Genomic DNA, 19,998 nt, shown 5'->3' with positions numbered 1-19,998 from the left:
ATCCTGCTGGGTTTAGAAGACTTTATTAAAGCAGAATATAAAATTTGAAGTTCAGCAATTCACCAGCAGCACTTGAAAGCAGCAAAGAAGTTCCAGAAGCTAAAAGCTTCACAGCTAAGTTCCTGGTGCCCAGCAAAGAGAGGTTTTGTAAATGTTTATAGCTTCCCTTTTCCATTTGTGGCATCCAAGAAGAGAACGCTCTTCCTCGGAAGGTCCCAGGACCTAGACTTGACAATCAACAGCCTTTCCTTGGACCTTGTCGGGACAGAAATTCCACCCATGCGCAACCGGACTCGTCACGTGTGGCTCTTTCCCCCTTTTGTTCCCCACCTTTCACTTCTCATTGGCTGCTGAAACCGTCAACTCCATTTTACGTACACGTTATAAAGTGAAATTTCAAGAAACGTCTGCAGAAATTGTAGTGATCAGGTGGGATTGCTATGAGGAATTATGAAATATGAAGCAAGCCATTGTGTCTGCGATGAAAGCATGGCGTTGACTGGGTTTGATTCATTGACAATAGTTCCTGATCGAATCCCACAGGCCTCTCCACCTCTGCCATTTGCTTTCTCTACGCCTGACAGGCACGTATAAGCATTCTGAAACACAGGCCAGTTGCTTCATCAGGCATCCTCAGTACATAAAGACAGTAGGTAGCTTCTTTGATGTACCTTTCCTTGGTTTTGTTAATCTTTAGATAGATCTTAAGGGCCAGGAAGAGAGTTCACAAGGAAATGGTAAATACTCTTTCCTTGCCTGTTTATGACCTCTGGGGTTTCCTAAAAGCATTCCTCCTTGCTTCCTATTTTATTTACTCTGAACTACTATGCATGCTCAAGTAGGAAATCATTTCTTTGTAGTTAACAGGATTTCTTCTGATCTGACTTTGTCCTACGAGGGGTTTTCTGAAATGCTCAGAGGAAATCTGATTGGTTCTTACAGACACTGTGCAAAAAATTCTTTTGTGAATAAAACGACCTGGGCCGAGGGGTGGAGAAGGAATTATTATTATACGCACTCCTCCCAGAGTCTTGCTGGTCAAGCCTCGTGTGTATTCTATTAATCAGGGTCCAATCCTTCCTTGCTTTGGGAACGCAACAGAAATCAATGACAACAAGCAGCACGGCTTCTTCTTGAGCAGAAGGACAGCGGTCCTTGCGTGTGTGCCTACAGGTCTCTGCCGTGGCACAGAAAAGCCTCGCTTCACATGCCCCTGTCACTGCCGGGATCGGATTGCAGCCATCAGCAGTCTTACTCTCCTGTAAGCGCCATGGATCTGGGCCCGAAACCGTGTTGTTGGGATACTGCCGGGGAGACGGGGGCATCAGGCAGGCCCCCAGCTTGCTCCGGACGATCACCGGTCTCCCGTGAAACAGCATGAGTCAGCCAGCGACACGAGCCTCAGATACGCTTAGAGACTTTTGCACACTCTGTCAGCAGAGTGTGTAAACCATCACACAGCAGATGAGGCGGACAGAGGCAGATGTAAGCATTATTTACAGCATTTATTCAGCATAGTTCAGGAACAAAGGAAAACATGTCTGCATCCCTTCGTCTCCGGCAAAAGAGCAGTATAGCAAAAGCAATACACAACGGAAGTTCCCAGCAGACTGTGCTGGACGTAAACAGGCATGTGATACACGGATATCATGCCTGTACCCTTTTAAGGTGGAATGGAACTATATCCTAACACGCCCACCCCTGGGCGGGCGCCCAATGCACTCCCTGGCGCCCACAAAGGGCTCCTCGGCCGAGCTCACAGAGCCAGGAGGTCGGAGCTGGTGGAGGTCTCCACGAGGATGGAGCCTGGGGGACAGGCAGGGGGTCCCCCTTGCAGCTGCAGCACCTGCCCACTGCCGGCATCCGGGGGTGTCTCCGCAGCCAAGACTTTGACGTACCCCAGCCGGGTGCTGCGCAGGAACCGCCTGGCCCACACCTGTGGAGCAGGGAACAAAAGGAGAGGAGTGTGAGCTGGTAGATTAAGAAAAGTTATGGAAAACAGATTTGTAATTTACAGCGTGTTGTGAATTGAAAGAAAACTACCTCCACATACATAACCCTCTGGCTTGGTAAATACTATCTTTCCTTGCCATCCTTCCTTTCCTGTTTACTGCCTGTTTATGACCTCTAGGGTTTGCTAAATGCATTCCTCCTTGATTCCTGTTTTATTTACCCAAAATGTATGCATGCTCAAATTAGTTCTTTGTAGTTTTAACTTGGTAGGTTTTTTTTTTTTTTAATGCTCAGAGGACATCTGACTGGTTCTTACAAGCGCTGTGTTAAAAGTTCTTTTGTTAATAAAAGGGACCTGGGCCCGGGTGTGGCAGATTATTATTCACACTGCCTCCCAGAGTCTTGCTGGCCAAGCCTCGTGTGTATTGTATTAACCCGGGTCCAATCCTTCCTTTGCCTTCAGAACGTAACAGGTGGGAGATCATGTTGCTGCCCGTGTGTCCCGTCCCCCCCAATTCCACTCACCTCGATGCGGATGGGCTTCTGCGGGCGCCGGCGGCAGAAGACGGCCTTGAAGTTGAAGTCTGGGCAGGAGGTGGCCTTGTGGAGGCAGGATCGCACCGTCTGGCCTTCGGAGCAGACCTTCACGTAGACATCTGGGGCTGGAGAGAGAGAGGGAGGGGGACACACCCCAGTCACTTGCCCCCAGGCCTCTTGTGGGACCCCTCGCCCAGGGCCCAGGCCTTCCTCAAGAGCCCCTCCCTCACCAGCAACCCCCCTGGGCAAAGGTAGACTATCCCTGAATGTGGAGGCTCTGCAACACAGCTCACAGCAGCTGGCAGGCCTCTCCTGCCGCCTCCCCCTTGAATTCACCCTGTGCCTTTTGGCAAGGCATTTGGGAGAGGGGAGTGTCTTTCTGCAGAATCATAGAAGTGCAGAGTTGGGAGGGACCCTCAGGGGTCATCTAGCCCAACCCGCTGCAATGCAGGAGTCGTCGCAAGCTCACCTTTGCTGGAGTTGGGGAGTGCCAGCCCCACGGCCCGATGGACACAAACGGAGGTGATGAGCTGGTGGGATCCGGAGCAGCAGCTGCAGCGTGGAGGTGGGGGGTCATTGCGGTTGACAGCCCTGGGGGGCAGAGAGGGAGGGAAAGAAGTGTATTTTTATTCTAATATAATAATAATAATAATAATAATAATAATAATAATAATAATAAATTTTATTTATACCCCGCCCACCCCGGCCAGAGCCAGGCTAAGGGCGGCTAACACCAATAAAATTACAGTGAAAACATAATAGAAAAAACAACCAATTTAAAATACAGGTTAAAATGCAATTTAAATATGGGGGGGAAATAGCCTTACAGGAACATAGATCAGTATGGGGCTCCTAGGGGTCATCCAGTCCACCCCCTGCCATCCCTGCTTAGGGCCCCTTCGTCCAAAGCCCACCCACCCGCTAACTCCCCTGTGAACTGCAGTTTGCCAACAATGCCGGGAACCAGGGGTCTGCGAGGGGCACGTGAGCTCCCAGGAATCGTTTTTGGGGGTGGTGGGTGTTTTAAAATTAAATACACAGCGAAGGAGAGAACACCCCCTGGAGGAGAGACACCACCCTCTGTCTTTATGTTATCAGACAATCCGCTCCATCTGTAGCGAGGGAAAGGCACTCTGCCCATGCCCAGAGGAACACTTGTCACCATCGTGAAATCTCAAGTTGCCAAGCTGAAAGGGGCTGCTGCGAAGAGGCCCGTTAGGCGAGGCGAATGCACTCTGCAGATGCTCAGAGGGAGAGGGAGGCTGGGGTTCGAGGGGCCGCGCTCACCGCAGCCTGGCCGGGCGCTCGCTGTAGATGCGCAGGAGGAAGGCACTGCTTTGGCCGGGGTCGAAGGTCGTGGGCAGGAGGGCGTAGCGGCCCCCAGGCACCTCTGCCCGGAGCAAGACGCTGCGGGAGTTGATGTAGGTGGAGCCGGCCATGCGGGGCGGGATGCGATGCAGGCGCCAGGTCCGGTTCTGCTCCACCTGCGAGGAAGGGAATTACATGGAACGGGGAGGGGACCCCAGAGGTCATCCAGCCCAACCCCGGAAAGGCAGGAATCGCCGCTCAAGAATTGCCAGGGGGTGGCCAGCCGGTCTCTGCTCAAAAGTCTCCGTTGGGGCAGATGAGTCCTGGGGGTCCCTTCCGACTCTGCAGGTCAAATTGCAGCGCCAAGGCCCCCCTCCTCAGCCACTCCCCTGCCAAGTCAGGCAAGGCCCCCCCCAGGGCGGTTCATTAAAAGCTCTGTTTTGAAAATGCCTTCTCCAAAGGTCTGATCTTACTACACTAGAGATTATCTAGCTATATCTGAAATTTCACGCATATCAGTTAATATCTTGACCCTCCTCTATGAAAATAGCTGTTTACTTGGCCATTTTCCCAAGTCATGAAGGCTGAAATTTCAATTCAGCGGAGCAGGGTCAAGATATTAACTGATATGCGTGAAATTTCAGATATAGCTAGATAATCCCTAGTGTAGCAAGATGATGATGATGATGATGATGATTTTATTTATATCCCATCTTCCCCAGGCAAAGCTGGGCTAAGACCTTTGGAGCAGGCATTTAAAAAAAAAAAAGTTTTTTATGACCTGCCCTACTCCCCACACCCAGAGCTTCCTGCACCCCTAAGCCCCCCCCCCGAACGAGGTGCTTGAACTCACGCTGAAGAGCTCGAAGCCAATGGGGAGGTTGTGCCCCCCGGAGCCAGACCCCCGGAGCTGACGGGTGTCTTCCTGCTGCAACGAGATCAGGACCGAGTCTCGAACCCCAGACACGTCGAAGAAGAACTGGGGGGAGAAGAGAGAAAAGGTCAGCCTATTGTTTTGACTGTTTATATGGTATATATATCTGTTAATATGTATACACACACACACACACACACACACACACACACACATATATGTATACGTGTGTGTGTGTGTGTGTGTGTGTGTTTGTTTGTTCTGGTTCTTATTTTTATTATGTACTGTACAGTGGTACCTGTGGTTGTGGACATGATCCGTTTTGGGGTTGCGGTTCGCACCGTAACCAGAGCAGCACTTCTGCGCATCTGCAAAGCGCGATAGAGTGCTTCTGCACATGCGCGAACCACGCAGAAGGCTTGTGCACGCACACACAGCGAAACCCAGAAATAAACACTTCCGGGTTGAAAAAAATGCAACATGAAGCATTCGCAAGAAGAGGTATGACTGTATAGGCCAGAATATAAGCCTCACCTTTTCCCCCCCAAATTCCGACCCTGAAAAGTGTGGGTTAAATTCGCGACCTTACAAAAATGTGCTTTTATGATATCACTGCTGAAACAGACAGACGGTAAAACGGAACAGGTGTGAGTGCCTGCAGAATTTTAAGGCAGCGGCTTATATTCGGGTATTGTCTCTTTTTCTCCGCCCCCCCCCTTGAATTTTAAAGGTGTGGCTTATATTCGGGTGCAGCTTATATTCGGGCCAATACGGTATTTTGTGTTTTTTATCTTGCGTTTTTATGCTGTGCACCTCCCTGAGATCTACAGATGGAGGGCAGTATACAGATTTAATAAATCAATAAATTTACATAATCGAACTGCAGAATTGGGAGCCATCCCCAGTGGTCATCTAGTCCAACCCGCCTTGCAATGCCGGAATCGCAGCAAAAATGGAAAAGCAAGGGCATTTAAAGCAAAAGAAATAAAACGCTAAAAAGAGGAGAACTCAGCCTCTCGCCCTTATTCTCAGCTTGCAAACAACCGAAACTGATGAGGTTTTCGAAATATGGGGTCCCAGAACGTCCATTGCTTTCCCCCAATCACCTGGGGGTTCTCCAGGAAGGTGTCCCTGTGGTTGAGGCAGCCCCCTGCCCGCCTCTTCTGGGGGTCCCACTCCCCAAACTGCAGACCCTCCACCCAGCTCCGCCGGCAGCTCAGCCTCGCCGTGTTCATGCGGCGGCAGATGACAACGTCTGTGAAATGGGCGCAGAAGTCCTCAAAGCTCATCCTGCCAGGAAAGTCAGGGAGACAGGGAAGAAGAGTCAGGCAGGGACTGGCGAGGTCGGAAATATTCTCCTTCAACCTTCCGGTGCGTGTGTGTGGCTTGTCTCACTTACTCGAGCCGCCTGGAGCTCCTTAGACGCACTCTCTCAATGAGCCAAAGAGAGCGAAAGATTATGAAACATTGGGGTGTGTAGACTTTGCAGCTTATTTTTTAGCTGCAATTTAGTGAATATTGCTTCAGAGATTATAAACGCCTTATTGGTTTGCTAATCAGATGGTGTGCCATGCTCCAATTGTGACATCCAGCTATATTTTAGTTTGCTGGTTTGCTAATATAGTGTTTTATCGGTTGCAATTACTGACGTTGTGCATTTATTTGTTGCTTGTGAGCTGCTCTGGGACTCATTTGAACCGGAACAGAAATACTATCCGTCAGTCAATCAATCCATCAATCCATCAGCTGTCAGAGTCTGGTCTTGGCAGGCTGGGAGTGGGGCTGCAGGGGCTGCCCCACGGAGAGGGAAAGAGGGGTCAGCCTGCCTTGGGGTCTTTCCACATCCTAGAGCAGGCATAGGCAAACTCTGGCCCTCCAGATGTTAGGGACTACAATTCCCATCATCCCTGACCACTGGTCCTGTTAGCTAGGGATGATGGGAATTGTAGTCCCAAACATCTGGAGGGCCGGAGTTTGCCTCTGCCTGTCCTAGAAACCTGCAGCTGACCCCTGAAATGGAGTCTTGCAGGATCGGACCCTGAGGGGCACCACAATCACAGAGAGACCAATGGAGACCCCCCCCCCAAAAAGCCCCAACTTACCAGAATTCGCCATCATCCCGGACGGTTACCCCCATTTGCTTCCGGTTTCGCTGGCTCACCTTCTGCCATTCTGGGGACCTTTGAAGGGGGGGGAGGTTTGAAGTGAGACAGGTCAAAAGCCTCTGCCCCTCGAGCAGGACCCTCTCTAACAGCCCCCCAGAGCCCACCCGGTCTCCTTTCCCCTCCAGGGGGACCCCGCCACATTGCATTGCATGGGGTTGGGCTGGATGACCTTTGGGTTCCCCTTCCCACTCTACATTCTAAGATTTGCTGGAGGTTTTTAAGCAGAGATCAGGCAACCATCTCTTTAGGGATTCTTCAACTGCGATTCTTGCATTGTGGGGGTTGGACTAGATGACCGCTGGTGCCCCCTTCTTTCTCTACAGGCCCATTATTCTGTGACTAAGGGGGCTGGCTGCTCCCCCTAGATTCTTGCATTGTGGGGGTTGGACTAGATGACTGCTGGGATCCCCTCCTATCTTTACAGGTCCATAATTCTATGATGAAGGGGCCTGACTGCTCCCCCCAGACTCTTGCATTGTGGGGGTTGGACTAGATGACCACCGGGATCCCCTCCTATCTCTACAGGTCCATAATTCTGCGACTAAGGGGGCTGGCTGCTCCCCCAGAGTCATTCATTGTGGGGGTTGGACTAGATGACCACTGGGGTCCCCCTACCTCCACAGATCCATAAGTCTTCAACTAAGGGGGCTGACTTCTCCCCTAGATTCCTGCATTGAGGGGTTGGAGTAGATGACCACTGGTGCCCCCTCCTATCTCTACAGGTCCATAATTCTGTGGCTAAGGGGGCTGACTTCTCCCCCCCCCGGGCCCCTTCCACCCACCCCAATGCAGCCTTCCCGCCCCCCCTTACTTGTCGCTCCAGGCCCCGTTCCATTCCACCGTCCCCCAGGGGTTCCGCATGCGAATCAGCTGCAGCTTCTTGACCTTGAAGAGCTCCAGCAGGTTCCTCCTGCGCAGGTGGACGGTCCTGACTGCTGTGACCCCGTAGGCGTGGCCCCTGACCAGGCCGCAGGGCAGCTCAGCCTCAGGCCCCTCGCCAGGGAGGGACTATGGGGGGGACACACAACACACAAAGATTCAGAGAACGGCCGTGCCAGACTAAGAACGCCCTGTCTTGCAGGAAGGTTAAGGCTTCCTGGGAAACGATAGACAATGAAACGAAAAAGATGTTCAAAATAACATTCGTAAATGTTATTTCTCTTGGGAATTATAGCGACAGAACTACCTAAATTGTATAGAAACTTAATTCATGTCTGCAACTACAGCAGCAAGAATGTTACTTTCTAGCATATGGGGTGGTCTTGCAGTAAAGTTAAAGCTTACTGGGGAACGATATACAATGAATTGAAAAAGATGTTTAAAGTAGCATTTGTTAAAAAACAAACAAAACCCAGAAGCTTTTCATCTGGGAATTATAGGGGTGGAACTACCTAAATTGTACAGAAACTTATTCATGTCTGCTACTACAGCGGCAAGAATGTTATTTGCCCAAAAAGGGAAAGGAGAATTCCCAGCAAAAGGAAGAATGGATACAAAAATATGCAGAAATGGCAAAACTTACTGGAAGAATAAGAAATCCAGATAACGAACTTTTTTATAAAAGAGTGGAAATGGTTTATTGAATTATTTACAGGTAAATTGCAAACAGATTAAAAAAAACACTGGTAGGATTATTGTAATAACCTGCATTTACGTAAGAGTAAATATTGGAAGAAGATAAACGAGCGAGTTAAGTGAATTTGGATATGCAGAAGATATTAAAAAAATTAATTTAAGGAGCCGCAGAAAGAGGGGAAGGAAGTCAAGTTCTGAAATGTCAAAAGGATTGTAAAATCAGTGAAATGTATATATCTGAAAAGTAGAAATAAAAATTGGGGGGAGAGACAAAGAACGCCGGCCAACCAGACCACAACTGAGGCACACAGACACCCCCAGTTTATTACTGATTTCTTATTTATTTATTGCAAGCCTTTGCAGCAGCAGCAGGTCAGAACTTCTCCCCTGCTTCTCTTTTAACTTATAATGGCCAGTTTAATCTTTATTTAATTTATTTATTGCACTGATATCCCAACCCTTTCCCTCTCTCTCTCTCCCCTTCCTCATTCAACCCTCAACAACAGCCCTGCGAGGAAAGCCAAGAGACAGAGTCTGGCTTTCAGGGTCACACCAAGCGAGAATTGGGATTATTCGAACGCTGGTCTCTTTCAGCGCTCTAACCACTGCGCCGCGCTGCCTCTCCTTCACCTCGGCCTCTTTTCTCACCCGGATGGAGCAGCTGACGAGAGCCGCTCGGGCGTGGGCTTTCTTCAGCTGCTGGAAGAGCTCCTTCCGCTTCTCGGGGTCCGTGCCGAAGCCCCCCTCGTCCAGCGCCAGGGGCTCCGAAATGCCCCCCGAAAAGTCCACCAGCGCCTCGGCCGTGTTGCCGCCCTCCAGGGCCTCGTAGCACCCATTCAGCCTGGGGAGGAGAGGGGAAAGAGGGTGGGTGGGCTGGAATGCGCAGTGGTTAGTGGGGAGGGGGACCCCCCCAATGCTGAAGTTGGGGCTGGGGTGGGCTGGTCACTCCCCAATGACCGGTCTTTTGGGCAAAGGAACAAGGCCCATCCTCAGAGCAGGTGCTCTAACCATTCGACCACACAGCCCTGGGGGGGGGGGGGATTACAGCCAGCCAGCTGCCCCAATGGAGAGTCTGTCAGGAGGAGGGTCTGAGAATCCCAGCCGCCCTCCCCACACTTGCGAAGCCCACTATTGACATTTATTAAGACTAAAAGCAGACTTTAAATTAACTTCCTTTTCCTTCGGTGAGGGAACCCCTATTTGGGGCCTTCTCTGACTTTTCTAGCCCACATAAGACCAGTCTGGAGAGTTGGCCTTGGTGAAGATTTGCTGTTTTCTCCCCGCAAACAGTTTTCGATCTGGGCTTCCACTGAAATGAGGCTGGATTTCAATGTTGTATTTTAATCTTGTTTTTAAGTTGTATTTTAATCCATTGTTTTTATACTGGGTGTTAGCTGCCCTGTGGCCGGTCTCGGTCGGGGAGGGCGGGGTATAAATAAAATTAAATAATAATAAATAATAATATCTGGCAAAAAATAATGGTTGATAGAAAATAGAATAGCTGGATATTAATTTGAACGAATATATTAGTATATTTAGCTGGCAGACAGAGAATCAGAAGCTATTTCATCTTTTTCTATTTTTTCTTTCCTTTTACTTTCCCCCTTCTCCTGTTTGTTTTTCTAGATTATATTTTTTTAAAGTACTCTGGAATATTATAAAAAGAGCCACATGAGATCTGACGGCTGTCCGTCAGGGGTTCTTGAGCCGCGATTCCTGCATTGCAACTGCGGAACTCCCTGCTACAGGAGCCAACCTGGATGCCTTTAAAAAAGGATCACACAAATTCATGGAGGAGGAGAGGGCTATCGATTATTGCTCTGCGTTCACAGGCAGTCAATGCTTCTGAACCCCAGTTGCAGGAAATCGTGGGATGGGGGAGTGCTCTTGTGTTCGAATCCTGACCGCAGGCTTCCCCACTGGGGCACCCACTTGGCCACTGTGAGAAGAGGGCTAGATGGGCCCCCATTGGCTCGATCCAGCAGCCATGTGAAGGAGTAAGTCTGCCTGGTGATAACAGAGACATGGAGACAGCTCCCTGATTGGTCAAGCTCTCTCAAGGGAGCGATAATTAATGGCCTACTAACAGGAATGTGTTAGTTCAGGGTTCAGTGGTTCAGTGTGTCAGTGAGTGTAGGAGTTGTGAGTCGTGTCAGAGAGAGCTAGCAAAAGGTCCGTGTTCTGTTCCTGTAAATAGGTAAAGGTCAAGGGACCCCTGACCGTTAGGTCCAGTCATGGATGACTCTGGGGTTGCTTTATTGGCCGAGGGAGCCGGCGTACAGCTTCCGGGTCATGTGGCCAGCATGTCTAAGCCGCTTCTGGCGAACCAGAGCAGCGCACGGAAACGCCGTTTACCTTCCCGCCAGAGCGGTACCTATTTTTTTAAATAATGGATTCGAACCGCCAACCTTCTGATTGGCAAGCCCTAGGCTCTGTGGTTTAACCCACAGCACCATCCGCATCCCGGTGTTCCTGTAAATAGTCTGCTGTATATAATAAACACCTAACTACAAGTTCCTGGTTCCTGCTTCGTCTATCCTGTCTGCAGCCAAGTCGCCATTTGCTTCTGTGGATTCTGCGCTTACTCTGCTAGGTCTGGCTAAGGTCCTGCAACGAGTTGGAAAGTTGAGAAACGCCAATAGGTTTTGCCAATATATCTCGCTCCCTAGGATCCTGGGGTCCTTCCGCTATTTTGAGGCCAGGATGCTAAACCAGGTGGCCTGATCCAGTAGCAGGTCTCTCCTTACGCCCTTGAGAAGACCCCCCCATTTCCCCCCGCCATTTTGCCCCACCCACTTGGCGTAGGCCTTCTCCAGGAGGGCGCTCCAGAACTCGCGGGGCTCGGCCGAGCGGCAGAAGAGGAGCTGTCCCTGGCGGCAGGGCAGCCGGTCGTCCACCACAACCTCCGTCCAGCTGCCCCAGCGCCAGAAGCGGAAGCGGAAGATGCCGCCGTAGGCGTGGGGCCGGGCAGGGTCCCAATCCTGCTCCCGGGGGTTGGGGATGACCTGAGGGAAGAGAAGCAGGAAGGGCTTTGGACTCAGGCAGGAGGAAAAAGGCCGAGATACAAAACGAGTGGATCAGGGGAATGCTGAAGACATAGTTTATCTTGATTTCAGGAAGGCTTTTGACAAAGTGGCCAGGATTTTCTCGCGAGGAAGCTGGTAAAATGGGGGGGGGGCGATGAGGCAGCTGTTAGGTGGATTTGTAGCTGGCTGACTGTCCGAACCCTTAATGGATCCTTGCCACTTTGCACATGCCCAGAGGCACTCAAAGAAGCCAGCGTCAAGGCTAGGTTCTGGGTTTGTTTGTTTTTTTAAAAAAGAGAGACTTTTTCTCTCTTTATTTTTTATTCTTTTTTCTTTTCTTCTCTTTTTTTATATATGTGTGCTTATCTGAAATATATATGTATGTATTTGCAATATTTAGCTTATATTTTGTAATAATTATGTTAAAGAAATTAATTTTAAAAAATAAAAAGAGAAGAACTGGATTCTGCTTGGGCGCAGCAGGCCTGGCACCCTGGCACCCCTCAGAGGGCATCTCTCTTTCGGGCACTCTGCACATGACCAGAGGCACCCTGGCCTGAACCAACCAGCCCCGGTTCACATCATGGCTAGATCCCACATGCAAACAAGAGAGAGGCTGGTGTCTGCTTGGGCAGAGAGGGGGCAGGGAAGGGGGGAAGGGGGTGGGCAAAGGAGGGGCCCCTACCTTCTTCCAGATGCTGGGCTCACTGGCCAGGCAGGAGGCGGCCGCCACAAACCAGCAGTTCCCGAGGCTGCCCTGGTGCAGGTCCCTGGGGCTGATGCCGTCCACAAAGAGCCGGGGGTCAGCGCACAGCTCCTGCCGAAGGGAGGGAGAGAGGCCCCAAACGCCCCCCATTATAGGGCAGGACCTGGCAGAGCCAAGGGGCTTCTCCCCACCCACCTCCCCCTGAGAAGCAGCCCTGCCAGGTCTGCGGCTGAGAGCAGAAGCCAGAGGCAGCATCGCATAGAATCATAGCGCTGGAAGGGGCACCCAGAGGCACCTAGTCCAACCCTGGCAATGTGGGAAATGACGCTCCTGCCTTTCGCGCTTTATATAAAATAATAATAATAATAATAATAATAATAATAATAATAATAATAATTTATTATTTATACCCCGCCCATCTGGCTGGGTTTCCCTAGCCACTCTGGGCGGATTCCAACAAAATAATAAAATACAGTAATACATCAAACATTAAAAGCTTCCCTAAACAGGGCTGCCTTCAGATGTCTTCTAAAAGTCTGGTAGTTCTTGTTCTCTTTGACATCTGAAGGGAGGGCGTTCCACAGGGCGGGCGCCACCACCGAGAAGGCCCTCTGCCTGGTTCCCTGTAACTTGGCTTCTCGCAGGGAGGGAACCGCCAGAAGACCCTCGGAGCTGGACCTCAGTGTCTGGGCAGAACGATGGGGGTGGAGACGCTCCTTCAGGGATACTGGGCCTTTGAGGCCATTTAGGGCTTTCAAGGTCAGCACCAACACTTTGAATTGTGCTCAGAAACGTACTGGGAGCCAGTGTAGGTGTTATGTGGTCTTGGCAGCTGCTCCCAGTCCCCAGTCTAGCTGCTGCATTCTGGATTAACTGCAGTTTCTAGGTCACCTTCAAAGGTAGCCCCACGTAGAGCGCATGGCAGTAGTCCAAGCGGGAGATGACTAGAGCATGCACCACTCTGGTGAGAAAGTCCACGGGCAGGGAGGGTCTCATCCTGTGCACCAGATGGAGCTGGTAGACAGCTGCCCAGGACACAGAGTTGACCTGCACCTCCATGGACAGCTGTGAGTCCAAAATGACTCCCCGGCTGCACACCTGGTCCTTCAGGGGCACAGCTGCCCCATTTAGAACCAGGGAGTCCCCCACATCTGCCCAGGCCCCCACTCTCTCCCACCCCTTTGGGGTCAAGGACACACCCTGCTCGTGGAGGGGACCCCAAGTCTATGGGGATCTGCTGAGCTGAAGTCCTTTGGGTACAGTAGGATTCACCAACCCCACCCCAAAACCCCGTATTTATGTATTCATTTAATTCCCACCCCACTTTTTCCTCCTAATACAGGGATAGCTCAATTGGCAGACTCCTTAATCTCAAGGTTGTGGGTTCGAGCCCCACGTCGGGCAAAAGATTCCTGCATTGCACACAGGGTTGGACTAGAGGGCCTCTGAGGGTCCCTTGAGACTCTGCAATTCCATGATTCAAGGGGGGGGCTCCCCTTCTCAATAATCCCTGCGAGGTAGGCCAGGCGGGGACCGGCCCCCAAGGGAGCTTCACGAGGGCCGAGTGGGGGAATGTGAACCCTGGCCTCTCCAGCGCTCTAACCACTAGGCGCCCCTGTCTCCTGCTCACCCCGGGGCGCTTCCAGGAGACTCCCTGCAGAGGGTCTCTGCGGTAGAAGAGGGAGGCGTTTGTGGCCGGGAACTCGGGGTCCTCAAAGAGGATCTGCTGCTGCCGGCAGCGCTTCTTCAGGTGTTGGTAGCGCTGTCCCCGGAAGAACTCCAGCCTGGAAGGCATGGCGACCTAGAGAGGAAGCAATGCGGGGGGGGGGGGACATAGGGCAGGGGGCTCCAGCCCTTGGAGGAGGGACGAGGGACCCCGGGTCAGAATTATGGGGGTAGGGGGGAAAGGGAACAAAAAGACAGGTTAGGAGGCAGATTTGCATAGCTGGCATTCGACTGACATTGGAGTGAGACTGAGTTGAGAAGCAAGACTAAGAGCACCTATTGATCTAGGAATGTATTAGATAATATGTAAAGAAATATACAATAATAAGAGTACATTCTCTTAGGACTAGCCGCCTGAGAAACAGTTTCTACCCAAATGCAATTCTGGTTTTAAACCCAGTATAAGGAGTGTCTATAGGAGTATATTGAATTTTAAAATGGGGTTTCAGAGTTTTTAGGGGTTTTTGAATGTCTTATGTAGATTTTTCAGTTTCATTGTTCTGTATGGGACAATGACAATAAAGATATCGTATTGTATCGTACATTCATTTGCAAAAAAGGAATATACAACGGGAAAGACAGGAAGTCTAGTGTGTAGGTATGTATATGATTTGGGGGGGAATTGGTTTTTGTTTTTTCTCTTTCTTTTTTTGTTTTTCATTTTCTTTCTAGGTACATAAAATTTGTATATAATTTTTGTATACACGTTGGAAATTATATTACACTAAGTCCTGTAATGTAATAGGACAACGTTTACCGATGTAATATAAGAATGTTAACAAATAAATAAAATGCAAATTCAAAAAGAAGAAGAAGCAGCCCCCAAAGCGACAGAATAAAAAAGGAAGAAGAAAAAATAGGAGGCAGATTTGACTTTTATTCTTTTGAAATCTAATCACGGAATTGGCGAGTGGGAAGGGAGACCCCTAAAGGTCATCCATCCCAACCCGCAACACAGGAATCAACGCAGCCTGTCAATTCCTTAAAAATTCCTGAGAGTTTGCCTTTCGCGGGTCAACGGGGGGGGGGGCTTATAGGGCAGGGAGGGAAGGCCCCACACAATGCCCCCTCCTCTCCTACTGTGAGCTCATCGCTGCCGCCTCACAATGGCTTCTCCTCCCTGCCCCCCCCCACTGGCTGGTTTCTTGGTCCTCAGTCTGCAATGGCTGCCCACCTCCTGCCATGTCTTCCAAGCACAGCTCCTGCCAGGAGGTTGGGGACTTGGCCATCAAGTTTCTGGGCGGCCTGGTCTTGCTCTGCGTAGCCAACAACGTCATTGCTCTGGTGAGAACGGTAGAAAGGTGTTGGGGGGAGGAAGAATGCCTGCTAGGCCAGAGCCCTGGGACGCGGGTGGCGCTGAGGGTTAAACCACAGAGCCTTGGACTTGCAGATCAGAAGGTTGGCAGTTCGAATCCCCACGACGGGCTGAGCTCCCGTTGCTCGGTCCCTGCTCCTGCCAACCTAGCAGTTCGAAAGCACGTCCAAATGCAAGTAGATAAATAGGTACCGCTCCGGCGGGAAGGTAAACGGCGTTTCCGTGCGCTGCTCTGGTTCGCCAGAAGCGGCTTAGTCCTGCTGGCCACATGACCTGGAAGCTGTACGCCGGCTCCCTTGGCCAATAAAGCGAGATGAGCGCCGCAACCCCAGAGTCGGCTGCAACTGGACCTAATGGTCAGGGGTCCCTTTACCTTTACCTTTAACATGGGGATTAGCAGCTAATAAAAGTTTGGGTTCTCTTTTGTTCGGGGCTTCCACCTTGTTCCACCTTGTGGCAGGTGGGAGTCCTGTCGTGACAGTCTTCAATCAAGACCAAGCCGACTGGCTGCTGTTTTGCTCTGGTATTCCTGGCTGGGGTTCTTGTTTTTTTGTCCAAGGGAGCCCTCAGATTTCTCTGTTAACACCCCCAAATATTAAGTCTCCAGCTGCCAACAGTGGCCAGCTAGGGGTGCCGGAATCCACCCCTGACCTCCTCCCTCTGGCTCTGGGGCAGGAAATTCAAGAATTGTAGACCTGTAGATTTGGGAGGGACCCATAAGGGTCATCTAGACCAACCCCCTGAAATGCAGGAATGACCCAAGCCCAAATGGCCCACCTGAAGCTGGGACTGGTTTTTGGAGGAGGGCACCTGATGCCCCGCTCACTGGACCTGCTGACCTCATACAAGCCAGCAGGGAAGGGCTGAGCGATCAGCTCTGTGGGGCAGGGAATGCTTTCCTCTGTGAAGGAGTGTTCCCAGACCCGGTCTCAAATCTTCCATTCTTGGGCAAGGTGATTGGGGGGCGGGGTTGCTGAACGACTCCAGGCACGCCTGGAGGATGCAGACCATTTGGATCCCTTCCAGTCAGGATTCAGGCCTCATCACGGGACTGGAACCACTTTGGTCGGGAGAAGTGAGGTTACAGGGAACCAGGCAGAGGGCCTGGTTTTTTCTTGGTGGTGGCGCCCGCCCTGTGGAACGGCCACATAAACAACAATCTGACTTTCAGAAGACACCTGAAGGCAGCCCTGTTTAGGGAAGTTTTTAATGTTTGGTCTTTTATCGCTATTATTATTCTGTTGGCAGCCGCCCAAAATGGCTGGGGAAACCCAGCCAGATGGGCGGGATATATGGTTGCACTACCTTCAGATAAACGAGACATTTAAACAGGACAGGAAAATAGGTTTCCAGACGGAGAGGTCAAAATTAGAAACAGAACTGTTAGAACCCAACACTAAGAATCTGTCGAGAATGTATAATCTGCTGTTGAAATGGAACACACAGGATGAAACGGTGAAATCAGCTATGATAAAATGGGCACAAGATATTGGTCATAACATTATGTTTGCTGGCTGGGAACAGTTGTGGACCACCGGTACTAAATTTACGGCATGTAATGCCTTAAGAGAAAACATTATGAAAATGATGTATAGGTGGTACATGACCCCAGTCAAGCTTGCAAAAATTTATCATTTGCCCAATAACAAATGTTGGAAATGTAACGAGACTGAAGGTACTTTTTATCACCTTTGGTGGACCTGCCCGAGGATAAAAGCTTTTTGGGAAATGATCTATAATGAAATTAAGAAGGTTCTTAAATGGACCTTCCCTAAAAAACCTGAGGCTTTTCTCCTGGGCATCGTCGGCCAATTGGTGAGAAGGAAGGACAGGACGTTTTTTATGTATGCGACCACAGCAGCAAGGATTCTTCTAGCAAAGTATTGGAAGACACAACAACTACCCACACTGGAAGAATGGCAGACGAAGGTGATCGACTACATGGGACTGGCGGAGTTGACTGGCAGAATCCGTGACCGGGGGAAAGAGACAGTGGAAGAAGATTGGAAGAAATTCAAAGTTTATCTTAGAACTTGTTGTAAAATTCAGGAATGTTAAAATGTCAAGGGGTTGGGAAACAGAGAATTGCAGCTGTAATTAACAATATTAGAAGAACTTAAAAGAAATTGAATTGAATAATTAGTTGTGAGGAGTTGCTGAAGAAATATAAAACAAGGATGCAGAAAAGGGGAGGTATGGGGAAGTCCGGAAAGAAAGGTTTATGAAAAAATGGCTATGAAATTATACATGTTTATATGTTTGTATGTTGGTGTATTGTGTATTGTTTGTTTTTTTATTTTGTGTTTGGAAAATTAATAAAAATTTATTTAAAAAAAAAAAAGATGGGCGGGATATAAATAAATTATTATTATTATTATTATTATTATTATTATTATTTCTCCCCCCTCCCCAGCTCTGCCTGCCTCCGCCGCCCTTCAGCAGCAAAGAGGTTCCCCGGAGCAAGCACAAGAGAGAGAAGCAGGAAAGGGAGGAGCAGGAGGCGAAGGAGGGGCTGGAGCCGACAAGCAGCCGAGGTCGGGGAGTCATTTTTGTGGGATGAGAAAACTTGGGGAGCCACCAGAGGCGGGGGGGGGGGCAGGAACAATGCAGGGGCAGCCTTGGACCAAGATCCCCATCCACATCCTGGCCGCCTCCTCTGAGAGTGAGGTGGCCACCTCAGGCGACTGATCTTGGGGTGTTGAGAAAATGCATTTGAATAGTTGCATTTGAACGGTAAGGGAAAGAGAGAGTAAAACCCCTGCTTGCAGGATTCTCTACCTCAGATGATGATGATGATGATGATGATATTTAATTTATATCCCGCCCTCCCCAGCCGAAGCCGGGCTCAGAGCAGCTAACAACAGTAACAGTAACACAGTTTACATAAAATCACAATCAATTAATTGAAATGCATTCTAATATCAATTCATTCTAAAATCAATTCAGAGTCAAATTAATGGCAACCATTGGGCTAGAGTTCTGTGGGGATTACCAAAGGAGGGGGTCAGACTGTGCCCTGGCCAAAGGCCTGGTGGAACAGCTCTGTCTTGCAGGCCCTGCGGAAAGATGTCAAGTCCCGCAGGGCCCTGGTCTCTTGTGACAGAGCGTTCCACCAGATTGGGGTCAGTACTGAAAAGGCCCTGGCCCTAGCTGAGGCCAGCCTAACCTCCCTGTGGACCTCCAAGATTGGTTGACTTTGGCTGCTATGCAGAGAGAGAGAGAGAGAGTCTTTGCTGTTGTGCTTGAGGCAGGAAAACTCTGGAGCTCGCGGGACCAACCACACACACACACACACACACACACACACACACACACAGCGCCCCTGCCGCCTCAGAGCACCTTCCTGCTAATGCTCCCTGGAGAGGCTTCCCTTACACGAAATCTATAATTCAGTGTGGCAGCACATACAACTTTGGAACTCCCTACTGTTTGACACCAGGCAGGAACCTTCAACGGCACTGCTTCCGGCGCCAGGGGCTTAGAAATCGCATTCTTTCCTGTGCGCATTAAAGTCAGGTTACAAATTATTCCCCGTTTCCCCGGGTAACGGTATATTTTCCTGGTATACCGCTCGATGGTGTTGCTGTCGCCGTTTCCTACAAGTAGGCGGTGCAAAAAAATAAAAAAAAATCTCATGCAATGAAAATCTCCCGTCGGGTGGGCCGGTGTGACTTTGGGTACTGGAACGGCCGAGTGCCTCTGGCGCACGGAAAGGTCCGCAGATAGGGGTGCGCCTAAATTGGGACGGGGGCACAGAGAGGGAGCAGCAATTTGGGGACCCTCCTCCTTCGGGCCTCACCATCTTCATTCTCTCTCTCTCTCTCTCTCTCTCTCTCTCTCTCTCCCTCTCTCTCTCTCCGCACCCCAATTTGCAGAAGGCGGACGCCCCAAGAGCGCGCGCAGCACCCACCGCGCCTCCTCTCGTCCAGAGGCGGCTCCCCGGACGCACAGACACAGCTCCAGCGGAGTGAGCCGTCGGGGCTCCAGGCGGGACGGGACCGACGGGAAGCGCCCCGAGCCGTCGAGCAGTGCCCGGCGGCGGGAGCAGCAGCAGCAACCCGAGGACTTGGAGGACCCGTCGGGGCGGCGCCGGCGCTCGGGTCAGCAGGTGCCGAGCCGCTCGCCGTCCCCTCGGGAGCGCCGCCTGCGCGCCCCCTGCCCCTCCAAGATCCTGATCCTGCGCACGGACTCCAAGGGCGAAGTGCCCAAAGGGAGCTGCGGCGGCGCCCCTCGAGGGCAGGTGGTCTACGACGCGCGCTGGCTCCCCTGCGTCCTGGGCGAGGGCGGACAGGCGACGCTGTTGCCCCAGCAGCTCCGGGAGCTGTGCAACCGGACGCCCCCCATCAGGCGGCCAGGGGGGGTCTCGCCCGCCCGAGTCAGTAAAGAAGTCGCGAAGTGAGCCCCAGACGTGTCCGCGTGTTTGTGGGGAGCGGAGGCTGCTGCCGCCGTGCGCCAGGGTACTCGCGCGCCCTGGGAGGTTCGCCTCCGAAAAACGGCCTTGGTGCGGGGCTAGGAAGGGATCCGTGGGAAAGGCAAGCCGGATCCTGCCCCTCTCCGACGGGAGGCGGTGAGGGGCACCGTGCGTCGCAGGGGGCTGGACTACTAGAGGACCCTTGCCAGCCAAAAGTGGTGGCACTCGCCATCTCCGGAGGCAGCGAGGGCGTCCAACCTGTGGCGCTTCAAAATCAACCCTGGAATTACAGAGCTGCAAGGCTCCTCCAGGGGCCATCTAGTCCAACCCCATGCAATGCAGGAATCCCTGGCCACCCAAACCCTTGTTTAAGAACCCAGGAAGGAGAGGCCACCACCTTCTG

At 51.1% G+C, this 19,998-nt stretch overlaps 2 protein-coding genes across 2 annotated transcripts; one reads left to right on the top strand and one right to left on the bottom strand.

Moving 5' to 3' along the window:
• Positions 1-1,486: 1,486 nt before the first annotated feature.
• Positions 1,487-13,979, bottom strand: LOC308462241 (calpain-5-like). Its single transcript, XM_080979761.1, has 12 exons — positions 13,775-13,979; positions 12,124-12,255; positions 11,209-11,417; positions 9,061-9,253; positions 7,649-7,845; positions 6,775-6,852; positions 5,779-5,962; positions 4,652-4,777; positions 3,778-3,974; positions 2,960-3,081; positions 2,479-2,615; positions 1,487-1,936 (listed from the first exon to the last, which is right to left on the bottom strand). Exons 1-12 carry the CDS (start codon positions 13,937-13,939, stop codon positions 1,757-1,759), a joined length of 1,920 nt encoding a protein of 639 aa, XP_080835887.1. The 5' UTR covers positions 13,940-13,979; the 3' UTR covers positions 1,487-1,756.
• Positions 13,980-15,019: 1,040 nt separating this feature from the next.
• Positions 15,020-19,589, top strand: LOC308462336 (uncharacterized protein). Its single transcript, XM_080979995.1, has 3 exons — positions 15,020-15,153; positions 17,598-17,718; positions 19,060-19,589. The coding sequence occupies exons 1-3, from the start codon at positions 15,052-15,054 to the stop codon at positions 19,581-19,583; spliced, it is 747 nt and encodes a 248-aa protein (XP_080836121.1). The 5' UTR covers positions 15,020-15,051; the 3' UTR covers positions 19,584-19,589.
• Positions 19,590-19,998: the final 409 nt, after the last annotated feature.

This window comes from Podarcis pityusensis, assembly GCF_964106645.2.
Source record: "Podarcis pityusensis genome assembly, chromosome: 13".
Classification (NCBI taxonomy): Eukaryota; Metazoa; Chordata; class Lepidosauria; order Squamata; family Lacertidae; genus Podarcis; species Podarcis pityusensis.
Note: the sequence above shows the minus strand (reverse complement) of the source record. Positions and strands in the feature narration are given on the sequence as shown.